This window comes from Artibeus jamaicensis, unplaced genomic scaffold (assembly GCF_021234435.1).
Source record: "Artibeus jamaicensis isolate MK-2021 breed Jamaican fruit bat unplaced genomic scaffold, CSHL_Jam_final scaffold_537, whole genome shotgun sequence".
Taxonomy (NCBI): domain Eukaryota; kingdom Metazoa; phylum Chordata; class Mammalia; order Chiroptera; family Phyllostomidae; genus Artibeus; species Artibeus jamaicensis.
In genome coordinates this window covers 28,833,866-28,846,805 of record NW_026522047.1, presented here as the reverse complement: position 1 = coordinate 28,846,805, position 12,940 = coordinate 28,833,866, and the positions used below count along the sequence as shown (strand labels likewise).

At 43.8% G+C, this 12,940-nt stretch overlaps 1 protein-coding gene across 2 annotated transcripts in view; it reads right to left on the bottom strand.

Annotated features, from left to right (window-relative positions):
- Positions 1–10,880, bottom strand: part of PDGFC (platelet derived growth factor C) — a 169,948-nt gene extending 159,068 nt beyond the window's left edge. The window contains exons 1-2 of one of the 2 annotated variants that reach the window (XM_037125730.2): positions 10,544–10,880; positions 9,663–9,896 (exon numbers count right to left, since the gene is read on the bottom strand). In XM_037125730.2, the coding sequence (XP_036981625.1) occupies positions 9,663–9,780 (118 nt within the window). In that variant the 5' untranslated portion in view covers positions 9,781–9,896; positions 10,544–10,880. The remainder of the gene's footprint in view (positions 1–9,662; positions 9,897–10,543) is intronic. The other variant, XM_037125731.2, reaches the window with a different exon arrangement.
- Positions 10,881–12,940: the final 2,060 nt, after the last annotated feature.

Here is a 12,940-nt window from a genome sequence, read left to right as displayed (position 1 = left end):
TAGCTTATGTGAGCGTAACTGAGGCCGTGCAGCCTGCCCTCCTCACCGGTTCAGAGCTTCCAAACATGGTTAATGACTGGGAGAAAATTCCGACAATAGTCGTTAACTATACGCACCAAAGCAGAACTCTGCTGCTACATGCCTACTTAGAAAATAACTGAAAATGAAGGGTTTTGACTAAAACTGAAACATGAAGGCGCCCTTTTCTTTTATTGTGTTTGTTAACAAGTTCCGCAGGAAGCGTGCCCTACAAAGAGCATCAGAGTCTTTGAATACATACACCCAAGACACTGGCTTCCTGCCTCTACGCATCCTCAGCACTGGACTCTTCTAGTCTCTCACGGGATAGGCCTTTGCATGCCTCCGTTCTTCTGCAGGCTGCTCCTTCTGCCCCAAATGCTTTCCTCTTTTCCCTCTCAGACCCACTTCAAAATAAGTCACCTCCTCTGTGGGAACTTTACCCCTTGCACTTTTCTTTCCCAGCAGAATCGACCATTTAGTCAATCAGTAGAGAATTTCTGAATTGAACTAAAGCAACTGTGTTCCCATAGCACTGGGAGTGCAGAACTAATAGACCATGAGATTAAAAAAACAGCCTCTGCCATCCCTCTTGGACAGAATGTCTCAAGGGCAGAGGCTGAATCTCGTTCTTCGTGGCCCCAGCACCTAGGGCAGAGCTTAGCCAAGAGCAGATGCTCATAAATATTTGCTGAATAAAAAACAGTGTTCTAATAAAACATTAGACCATTTAACTCACGAAGGAGGAGGCACGTGGCTCCGAGTGCTGGCTTGGAGTCAGACCTAAGTCCAAACGTTTACCAGCTGTGGGACCTTGGCTAAGCTCCGGAGCCAGTGAAGCCTTGCTGTTTCTCCTAATAACTCATGGGGAGGTTAGAAAGATAACTGCATGCTGTCTGAAAACACTGAGCATGATGCCACACCTAGCAAGCACTCCTGGAGAGTCATTATTTTAAGCATTATAAAACCAGAGACTCACTAAGAGCTCTTTACACCCATTCAACTCCCCCCAGAGAATACATCCAAATCTCACCTTTTTTGTGTCCTTCCCGGGAGCTGTTACTGTTATCATCAGTATTTAACTAATTATTAATAAGAAAAGGGGAGCAAGGGCTTAGACCTTGAGCTTAATGTATTGGGGAGCATAAGCCTGTTTGCTCCCCCAGGAAGCTATGGGTTCACACTGGAGGGGATGGCAGTATGACTTTGCCAAGGGGCTTAACACTCCTCCCTTCCCCACCCCAGTACTGGATTGTTAGGGAGTGCAGTGGGGGTTCAGTCTACCTACGGGGTATATACCTATCCAAAGCCTGTGAAAGCTTGGGAGGTTGATTGATTCTTTCGAAAAAGTACCTGGTTCATCCCCAAAACCAAGCTTCTGGTTATAACCTCTGGGGAACAGAGAATCTCTCCCTTTCTCTTTCTCTTGTTCTCTCTCTCCCTCTCTCCGGAACCTGCTCACCCCATGCCCTCGCATGTCTTCTCTCCGCAGCCATGTGGCCCTAGTAGCCGCATGGCCAATGGCCACGTGTACTCCACACACAGGATCCAGGAGGGAGCCTGAGTAAACTGATCACAGACTGGAACACAATAAACTAGGCTGGTGCAGGGCTAGACTAAACTTTAATATAGAATGAAAACTCTGGGCAATGGCCTTTATACTGGCCCCACTCATGACAAAATTGGACGTTTTCAGTGGCAGGAAAGACAGAGATGGGACATTGAAAAACCAGGAGGAGAACTCCCTTAATTTTGCATCATTAATGAGGTTCATCACAAAAACCCATCCTATCATGCAGGTCTCAAGAAACGCTTTGCCTCACTACACCACAAAAACCCAACTTCTACCATAACAGCAACACAAATTTGCATCCTTTACTTACCATTAAAGTTCTTTGTGCTGCTCAGGATGTTGGTTTCCCTCAAGAAACCAGAGTCTGCTTTGCAAAACCCAGCATCAACCCAATATACCTTATTTGACTGAGAAATGGCTCAGCTACTATTCAACAGGGGAAAAAATCAAATACAAGAAAAAATCATATTTTCAAAAGAAAACACATTTAAGCCTAACACCAAGAAAGCAAAATTACCGAAACCATCCTGGCAAAGATGGTTCAGTTTACAAACCAGGCAAATGTCCAGGAAGGAAGCTGCTCAGTCACCAGGGACCTGGAAATAACTGCTGGAAAATGGCACAGGTCTCAGAGAGACCTCCTTCACCTTTCTCACACTACACCTTTTGCGGTATAGTGAGAAAAGCATTTCTTGAGACCTGCATGGTAGGATGGGGTTTTGTGATGAACTTCATTAATGATGCAAAATTAAGGGGGTTCTCCTCCTGGTTTTCCAATGTCCCATCTCTGTCTTTCCTGCCACTGTGAAGTCAGATAACTGGTCAGATTGGCTATGCTCAACTTAAAGTGTATGCTCATCAAGTCAAAGACAAAATGAGCTACTGCTACTAAGACATATCACTCTTAATAAACCGGCTTTAATAATAACTGTAATTAGATTAACTACTCTTTATAATTTTAGCTTCTTTGTCCTCAATTTAGGAACAACAAACAAAAAATTTTAAGCTAAATTAATCCTATTTTAGGCAATCTATTCAAGTCCACAGCTATGAATTTATTTCCTGATGCTTTTGGCTTCAAAGAGAAATCTGAATCTCTGTATAGATTATTTTATATAATATAGAGTAAATACAAATGAAGGTCGCTCACTAAATCCATTCAAAAGAATAATAGGCAGGATTTCTGAGCCCTGCTTTCTTACTCGATCCTATGGTATTTTCATCGCTGAGACATCCTACTAAATCAAATGTTCAAAATTATCTTTAAAAAAACTCTGCCTTAAAAAAAAAACCAAAAAACTCTGCCTTATAGAACTATATATTCCAATGTCAACCATCTCCTTTATCATTATCAATTAATAAGCCAAAATTTTAAATAAACATCATTCATCCTTGGACCTTGTACACCTATTTAAAATAATGCCCTAACAAGTAATAGCGAAATTCTAAAGGTAGTAGTAGTTCAAATCATTTGCCAAATTGTCAGACCTCTACCCCAATGGAAGTATTACAATATACATTGGTCTGATTATCTGTTCTATTTAATGAATGTGATCATTTTGAGATTGTTTTCCTTAGTACCCTTGCAAAGAATGTTTCGGAATCAAGGGGTCTCACCTCCTTTCACAATGTGCAAAGCATGTAACCACCTAAAATAATAAAGAAATGCTTTCATAGGAGGCATCAGAATTTTAAAACTGAATTCTTTTTGTCTAATTGGTTCTCACATAAGGAAACTACATCATCACATTAGTAGTTTAACACTGTTGTATTCAACAGTGAGCTTAACAAAGTCACTTCAGCTTTCGAGGCCTCACTTTACACATCGGTGAGGACAGGCTCTTTGGAATCCTTCCGGTCCTAACATTCCACACACCATGTTTGCTGCTGATTTCTAGCCTGTGCAACTTATCTGTGGGCCATAAGCAAAAGATGGGAAGTACACTGACTTCGGAGGCACGTCAGCCATTCAAAATTCTCTGTTCTTAAAAGTCCTCCATCCATTTCATATCAACCCCATTTCCAGAAAATACAGAGGTACAGTCAGCAATGACACTTTTAAGATAATAACTTGCACCAGTTCTGAGAAACCTGCCCATGTACTTGGCATATACTTACCTAAGAATATGGTAAAGTTGACTCTCAAACAATGTGGAGGGGAGAGAGATGTCAATTCACCTACAGTCAAAAATCCAAACATAATTTTAACTCCTCTAAAACTTAATTACAGTGGACTCATTGCTTCTGCAAATTCAAAAAACAACATTTTCAATAATCCACAATAGAGGATTTGGGAATCCTCTATTGCAAATGTGAAAATACAGTTTCTATCAGTGGTTGATTGAATCTGCAGATGCCAAAACCTAGGATATGAAGGGATTATTGTACTTACTGGAAAAAAAAAAGAAAAAGAAGAAAGGAAACCCAGGTATAAGTGGACCCATGCCACTTAAACCCATGTTGTTCAAAAGTCAACTGAATTTAATAAGATGTTAAAGTAGTTCTCTGATTGACATATCACAAGCAAAATGAACAAGTTTATCTTCCTATGAAAAAGGCAGAACAATATAGAAGTTCCAGTACCAAAAAGAGATCTTCAAAAACGGTCTGACACTCTAGTCCACAGGATAGTCTTACTCTAATATGGCACTATATCCAGCACCATTCAGCAAGAATTTATTGGGTGCATACAATGTATGAATGCCTGTTCTGGGTCCTAGAGCTCCCACAGAACGCAAGTCAGACACAGTGCACGGTCTTAGGAACTCACAGTCTATAGAAGTGGTGGTAGAGGTAGGTTCATGATAAGTAACACCAAGAAGAATATCGAAGAATGGCACATGCTGTGTGGTTAATTAACCTTGGTGTGATAGTGAGGGCTGGCTAATCTAGACTTGGTCCGTAAAAAAGCTCTTTCTGAAAAGGAGATTCATCTAATCTAGATGACAGGGAGGTGCTATCCATGCGGAAGCAGCTGATCAGTGTTGCCCAGGGAAGCAGGAGCGACCAGCTGAGAGGTGCCATTCAGTGTCACATGCACCATGTCCCGCTTCCTCATCTCACATATGTTAAGGAGCCAGACCCAAAGAAGCTGCAAGAAGGAGGCTTGAAAGAGGCCATATCTTTTCTTCCAGTCCCTGTCCTTCAAGCCACAGGTATACCAACTGACACTCAACCACTGGAGGTGTCCGTAAGTGACAGGAAAGAGAAGTCTGAAAAAAACAGCAGTTGGAGGCAGTAGTGGAAAAATAATACACAGTAGTTGTTTAAAAATGAGTTATACAAAATTATAAAGTTATATCTAGATATCCTGCCTAATATAATGCTGCCAAATAAAACAGTCAGAGACACCAAAGTTAGACTAAGTAAATGAAATGACTTTTATTATGACTTCCGCTATTTGGGTTGATACAAATAGAAATCTGTGAAGAAAAATGTACCAGTCTTGAAAACATTTGCCAGGGGTGGGGGGAGGAAATGTAAATGTTATGGATCCCTTAACTCAATTATGATTTCTTTATCATACGTCACATTATCACTAGAATTCTGTTTCTGCAAAAACTGTGCAAGTTTGTAGATAAAACAGAATTTTGGCAGTGCCAAGGTAGAAAAATCATGGAGTGGAAGAGAATATAAAGAAGATACGCAGAAATAAGATTCATGAAGGATGAGGTAAGACTAGACAGAGCTAGAACTTTGGTGCCTGAGACAAAGCACTATAAAATAGTTTAGCAGGGGAACCCTAGGGTCTATGTAAGGCTATTTAATGCATCATATTCTAGTCCCCGAAGCTTCTTCCACACCTTCATACTTCCTGATTATCTTTTGGAGATAAATACAAAGTATATTAAATTAACTATAAAACAAAACAGTTGGTAAGAGAGAAAAAAGTTTCCAAAAAATAAATGGGGCTTTTTTGTCACCTATTGTGAAAAAAAAAAAGGTCATCATTATATAATGACTACTTTATTTCTTCAACTTCCTCAACTATCTCAAACACAGCAGAGAACCAGGAGGAAGTTGCTTTTTGTAAAAAAAAAATAAAAAGCTCCTAACAACAAAAATAAATGTCACAAAGGTCACACAGTACAACTTATAGACTAACTGACAGGGAAGTCCCTTTAGTCCTCAGTAAGAGCCTATTTACTTGTGGACGCTATTCTAGGAACTGTAATTATCTGTTTTTCAGCAAAACAGAGCTGCCACCTAAAAAGGGCTGGGGAGTGGGCATGGTTTTGTTAGCTACAGAAACAAAGGCAGTAGGCGAAGGAGAAAGCGGGCACTGAAAAAAAAAAGAGACAGAAAAGCCATAAACACAAGATACATGTTCCCAGAAAGGCATGACTAGGGGACCATTTGTCTCCAAAATAAATGGCGTGTAGGCAGGCCACAGAAGTCCTTAAGGAGAAGAGCACACATAATAAGTGATGTCTATAAGGACAATCCTAACAGGAAGAGATTCCAAATTCTTCACTCAAAGTGGTTAAAGAAAATAAGAACACTAAGAAGCATGTGTTGAGCCTGTAGGTAAGTTAAAAGCGCTCTCCAATAGTTCCAGGTAGATGAGGCCCTACTCCATCAACAGTTTTTTGACTGATATTCATTTGCACTCTGTGGAACAGACTAAGTAAGCCTTGGGTCATTTTGGGTTTTCAGCCACGTGATTCTTTCTGCTGCAACTCAGAAAGCCATCCTGGGACTTACTTGTTTCACGGCAGGCACTCTCATCTGAAATCAGTGCACACACATCATAGTAATTTTTCCCACGGTTGTAACAAAAAGTGTAGACCAGAAACCCAACATAGGTAAGTGTTCTTATCTTTCATCTCCTTCTGTAAACTAAATCTGGGACCATTGGTCTATATTTGAGACTTCAGGATTGGAAGTGAGGCTAAGAACGAATGACACAAAGACAACTTATAATGTCATGTGATAAAGCTATTTTTACAGAAACGTGGCAGGAATCTCAGTACAGTAGTACATCAAAACCCAGGTAACTTATAACAGAATAAATGACACTTATCCCTCAAAACTAATTTTGAAGCACCGCCACATGTTCCAGTCTAAATCCAAATATGTAACATTGGCTGTAACAATCAGTTTTCATTTGTAACACCTCATTTGTCTCTTTCTGTTTTATTATTAGTTTCAGGTGTAGATCATAGTGGTTAGACAATCGTATACTTTACAAAGTGTTTGCCCCGATATTTCCAGTACCCACCTAGAGCCATACACAGGTTATTCCTGACTGTATGTCCTATGTTGTACTTAATATCCCCACGACTGTTTTGTAAGTACCAGTCTGTACTTATCAATACCTTCACCTTTTTCACCCACTACTCCAATCCCCCTCCCTTCTGGCAACCATCAGTCTGTTCTCTGTATCTACCAGTCTTTCTGCTTTCTTTGTTCATCTATATTGTATAACACCACTTGAGATACCAAGTTAATATTGAAACTGAGCAGGCCTGGGGACTTGATTGAGTGAACATCATTTGAGACTTTGGAATGCTCCAGGAAAGAGGGGTCATTGGGGAGGAGACCTTGAAAGCAGGAATGAACTACAGTCACAAAAGATCAATGTGGACATTTCATATTTAGCACTTAGAACACCTTCCACAAAAATAATGCAAGGACAAACTGAGCTAATAACATTTCTCTATGTGACACCTTCAGGTGGCTTCGTACTTGCAGAATTAGACAACAATCTAAATTGAGAAGAGCAATAGTTCCATAAAAAATTAATCATAATTCAATATGAGGGCAAAAAATACCCACATAAAGAAATGGAAAAATTGAAAGCCACAAAAAAAAAGGGTTCTAGCAGATTTATTCACATTCCAAAGGATCTTCTTTAGCACCTACCTGTTATCCTCAAATCTTGGTACCTTGAGGGATAAAAATCAACCTGAGCATGTGCAAGAAAATAGCTCTATATTGCCCCCTAGTGCTGGGTTGTCCCACTTCTCCTTAGACTAGAAACTACAAGGTGAGTAGTTCCTCTACTTCTGGTTACTTCCTGCTGCCAGCCTCCTGAGAGCTAAACATAGCTCAATCCTCTGCCCACAGATTAGGAAACAACCAGGCTATTTTTAGCATGTGCATCTTAGGAATGGCAATGGCCCAGCATCTGATGGCAACAGAATGTGTGTGGCCTGGCTTAATGAGCTCACCTCTCGGAAGGGTGTAACCCTACTCCATAAAGTGGCCAATGACCACTTGAGAGCTCTGGGGCCTATTACTGAGTGATCCTGCTATGTGGATAATAAGAAATAATGGCACGGAAAGGGACAATGAGAGGCACACTAGCGAAGGGAATCAGGAAGATGACAGATGCCAGGATGGGCTTGATAAGTCAGAGCAGTAGGAGAAATGATACGGGGCAGGAACAATAAAAAAATATAAGTCAGAAGCCAGGAATGTTGGGCATTGTCATTCAGGAGACATTTGTCTAGGAAGAAGCAGTATTTTGAACTGGACATTTATTTTACATGAGAAAGAACAAAGGTCGGTCTGATCTGTTTCCTCCCAGGGTACAGCTGGTGCTGTGGCTCCTTTGATCACTTTCTCCCAGTCCTCTGCAGCTCCTGTGATTAGAGATAGATCCCTTGGCTGCCCTTTGATCAGCAGCTCCAGCAGCCTGCAGGTGCCGTGTGCCATCATATTAGCAAGTGGAAGAAGCAGCCACATTAACACCGTCTGATAAATGTCACACCATAGATGGCTGAACATCCAACAGATACAGATAATATGTACAAAGGTCTGAGGAATCCTTACTTAACCTAGTCTTGTACTCCAGAACTCCCTGTGCTTTCCTAAAGAGGAATACTGTAGAGAGTTTAAATTCAAAGTTGAAACTTGGAAACGCCCCAATACATAAAGAAAAAGTTTCTGTGACTTAAAAATACGGTACACACCATCCTGATTTTCCAGGTATGCTGCTTGTATTCATTTCGCCTGGTTAATGAAGTGACGGCATTCTTGCACTTGCAATGGATGACGTACGAAGCACTAAACACAAGTACATGTCTTTTCAAACAACATTAGGAGCCACCACTTGTAAACAGGGTGTTTAATATTCTAATTTTAGACAGCCCACATTACCATTGTGGTTTCATGTGCAAGTATAACATTTCTATTTACAAGGTATTCTCAAACATGACTTCATAATGGTAGATCAAGAGCAAAAGAGTTTAGAAATTGAATGATGTAAATCATATGGGTTCAGAGGCTAAGCAAATTACACACCCTGAAGCTGCCCTTGGCTTTATGAAAGGAGCCTTTCTCCATCTCCGTGCAATCCCAGCCCAAGGGAACTTGCATCTGAGAGTTTTCTAAACATTTCAGGTACACTTGAAAGCTGAAAGTAATTCTCATTTCCTATGCAGGATTAAGTCGTTTCCCGCACACACAAAATAGCAGTCATTCACCAACACATATAAAAACACACCACCAGTAAGGTAAGGACTTCAGAGTACACACAAAGGCACATAAAAAAAAACCACGAGGGAAATGCTTTTTAAAAATTCTCCCTAAAAGCGTCCATTCGGCCTCTTGACCTCTATATTTCCTATCTGCTTACTGATTGATGCCTTTCCACTTAAAAGTGCTTCAATTAATGCGGCTGATACACTTCCTGGAACAGCCCCCTCCCGAATTAAAAAAAAAAACCTGAGTAAAGTCATACATGCCAAGACTCATTCATTTTGGATTCGTTTTTAGAGGCAGTCCTTGAACTTATAACGCTGGCAATGAGAGGTCCTGCAACGTGCGTCTGAACTTCACCATCGCTCGCAGAAGGTCCCCCTCTCTAGCCGGGGCTGCAGTGGCACCCCGGTTGCCCTTTGCAAGCTTTGTGGCAGCTCCCGAAGTTGCAAACTGCACGTAACCTCCAAAACCCCCTGTCCATGAAGGCAGCGCGCATTTGCATGGGTACAGAATGCTTATACCCTCGCGGGCTGGTGCACATCACACACCAACGCACAATGCCAACGGAACACACACACACACACACACACACACACACACACCCCGAGACACGAGAAGGGGGAGAGTGGAGGGAAAGACTCACCGTTCTGTTCCTTGTTGTTGGAGAACTGGAATTTACTACTCAGGTTGGACTCAGCCTGAGTCGTCTGTCTCTGGCCGGCCGGGGCGGATATCAGCAGGAGAAGCCCGAAGAGGAGCATTTGGCTGACTGGGGCGAGAGCTCACTCACGGCGGGCACTTGGGAAGCAGCGACTCCCGAGTCTCTCTCACCACCGCCAGGGGAAGGCTGCACTGGGGTGGAAGCTCCGAGCCTGCTCTGGCAGCAGAGAATCGCAGGGTAGTTTCCACATAATCCCATCCAAAACTTTTTCCTAGAGCCCTCTTCTGTGTCTCCAGTTTTTGAAAAGGATCAAAGCAAAACCTGGACCTGAACCAGTTTCCCAAGGTTTAAACAAATCCTGAGCTGTGCCGAAGTGGTGGGGGTGGGGGTGAAGTCGAGGGAGGAAAGAGGGGGGTGGGGACGCGGGGGAGCCGGGGCAGCGCGAAGAAGTCGCCAGCAAGTTGCTGGGAGCACCTGTCAGCTGGGGGGACTGGACAGAGGCGAAAACTCAAGGGTCGCGCGAAGACAGCCTGGAAGCCAAGTTGGCGGCGCGCACTTTCTGATCAATCACGAAACTGCCAATAGATGCGGCTCTGCGGGCGCCCCTCTCCCCCGCCCCACCCCCACCCCCGAAGGGGAGGGGGAAGAAACGCGGCGAGCGCGCCGCGGCGGGTCCCTGGGCGGAGGAGCCGGAGCGGGGCCCGGAGGGGTGGGGGGGACGCCGGGCGGAGGCCGCCCTGGGCGCGGGCGGAGGGAGGCCGCGGGGCTCCCGCTCCCCGGCCCCGTGCGCAGCCGGAGCCCGGCCCGAGCGCCGCAGCACGGATCCCGGCACCTGGCTTGCGTTTTCCGCGATCAAAGTTCACCTTGTTTGGGGTGCTTCCCTCGCTTCTCCGAGCCCAGGGAAACGCGGCAGGTCGGGGTCACGGCGGGGCTCCGGCGGCTCCTGGCGCTCTCCCCCCACGCCTCGCGCTCCCTGCAAACCGCGGGGCTCGGTGCCGCGTCTCCGCACGGGGCAGGGAGAGAAGGCCGGGCGGGCCAAGGCTCCGGTTTGTCCCCTCCCCTTCTCTACCTTCCCCCTGCCGGCGGCGTCGGGAGGAGGGGGCCGTGGGCCCAGCCCGGGAGGAGTGAGCGCCGACGAGCCGGGAGGCTGAGCCGCTCTCCAGCAGGCGGTCGGCCGAGGGAAAAGGCTGGGGGTCGCCGCCTACGGGAGGGGTACCCTCGGGTCGCCTTCTCTGCCACTGGGTAGGGCCACCGAGTGGCCGTCCAACAGGTGCTGGCACAGTCTGGGGCTCCTACAGACAGGACCCAAAGGGTCCGGGAGAAGAACGCAGTCAGAGCAGTGGCCCCTGGCTTCCTCTCCACAGGGGACGCCCCCAGCCCCAAATAAAGAGCAAGATGGATGGTGAAGGGTGCTGTAAAAGCAGAAAGAACTGAGGAAGAACTTTCTGCAACTCCCCTTCCCCGCCCCCTGTGGCCGCGACTTGTCATTAAATTCCAAGGGGATCCCCATTCCCAAAGGGCTTGGCCCGCGTTTCTCCGCCAAGGGAAGAATGAAAACTGGAATTCAAAGATTTCCCTCTAGTGCCCAGCTCTCTGAAGTAAGGTCGCTAAAGGAAAAGTGAGAACAAACGGCCAAAATAATAACAACATTCATTTATTTAACAAATACTGTATTTATTGAACGCCTAAGTGTCAGGCACCGTTCTAGGAGCCGAGTGTAGTAGTGAAAATACAAAGTCTCTACCCTAAAGTTTGTGTTCTAGTTGGGGGGCAGTAAATTCCAGCAAATCAGAAATATCCCCCAACCTCTGGGTAAGTGAATGCGAACAACTCTACCGGGGATGGTGCTCCAGGAGGCATTGGAAGGAAGGGTACATGTGCTAAAATAGATGGAGTCCCCAGTTTTACGGAGTTGCCCTTCCTGACCTTACAAGGTCATCTTGAGTGTTGAGAACTATCCTGAAAAAGGATCCAGGGATGCTTAGTCAGGGTCCTCCTCTTACTGGACCAAACCAATAGCTGACTCTTGCTCAGTCTTGCTGAAGATGCCAAACCTTTTTCCGGTATTTGGACACCCACTGAGACCAACCAGCCTGACCTCTCTGCTTGTGATACCCTAGACCTCTTCTTTTTTCTCTTCTTAGAACTCTGCTAAGCCCAGCTCCAATTTGAAACCCTTACTGATCTACCCCATTCATTCATTTTTAATCTTTTACCACTTCTGTCTTGACAGGGCACAGGGTATCAAGGCAAATAAATAAGGCCAGGTTTTTTACTTTAAAGAACTTGCAGTTTAGAGGACATAGCCTTGCTATTTTATTCACTTTTGCAGCTCCTCACCATCAATGTGGATTCATATTTGCACTATAAATATGTTCAAAAATGTTTTGTAGATTGGGGAGAGTGAGAGTATTTCCAATTTTAACAACATAATTCGACTTGTTATGTAAAAGACATGTTTTATGAGTGCCTTTTAATCTATAGTCATGTACTGCTTAACAACTGGTATACATCCTGAGAAATGAGTCAGTAGGCAATGTCATCACTGTGTGAACAACATGGACGGCACATACACAAACCTAGATGGTATAACCTACTCCACACCTCGGCTGTGTGGTGGAGACTATTGGTGGAACATGCAAGCTTGTGTAGCATGCTATTGTGCAAAACAACCAAGCTTAAGTCAAACACAAGAGAAAACAATATGATCGAGAAATGCAGTAAACAGAAGCATTATGAGGCCACTGCCCTTATAGTATAGCAAGTTTTACAGTAAACTTGGCTTTTGTAAGTAGAAAAAATACACTCTAAAATACTGCTAAAATTGTAGTATGTTGACTACATGAACCAGTAACATAGTCATTTATTATCATCATCAAGTATTATGTACTAGACTTAATTGTATGTGCTATACTTTTATACAACTGTCATTACAATGTTTGTTTATGCCAGCATCACCACGAACAGGTAAGTAACTGCATTTTCCTATGACTTTACAACAACTACCATGTCACTAGGCAACAGGAATTTTTCAGTCCCATTATAATCTGTCATATATCCATCATTGACCCAAATATCTTTATGCGGTGCATGATTTACGTATAATAAAACTAATTACTCCCCAGATTTTCTAATTTCGTAAGTTTAAGTTTTCAATCAGGAATTTCCTAAGTGAGACTGCCGTATGCTGGTATACTTGAGTTTCTTGACCACCCACATAGAGTGTGTGTTTGTGTCTGCAGATTAAATCCATTTGTTCT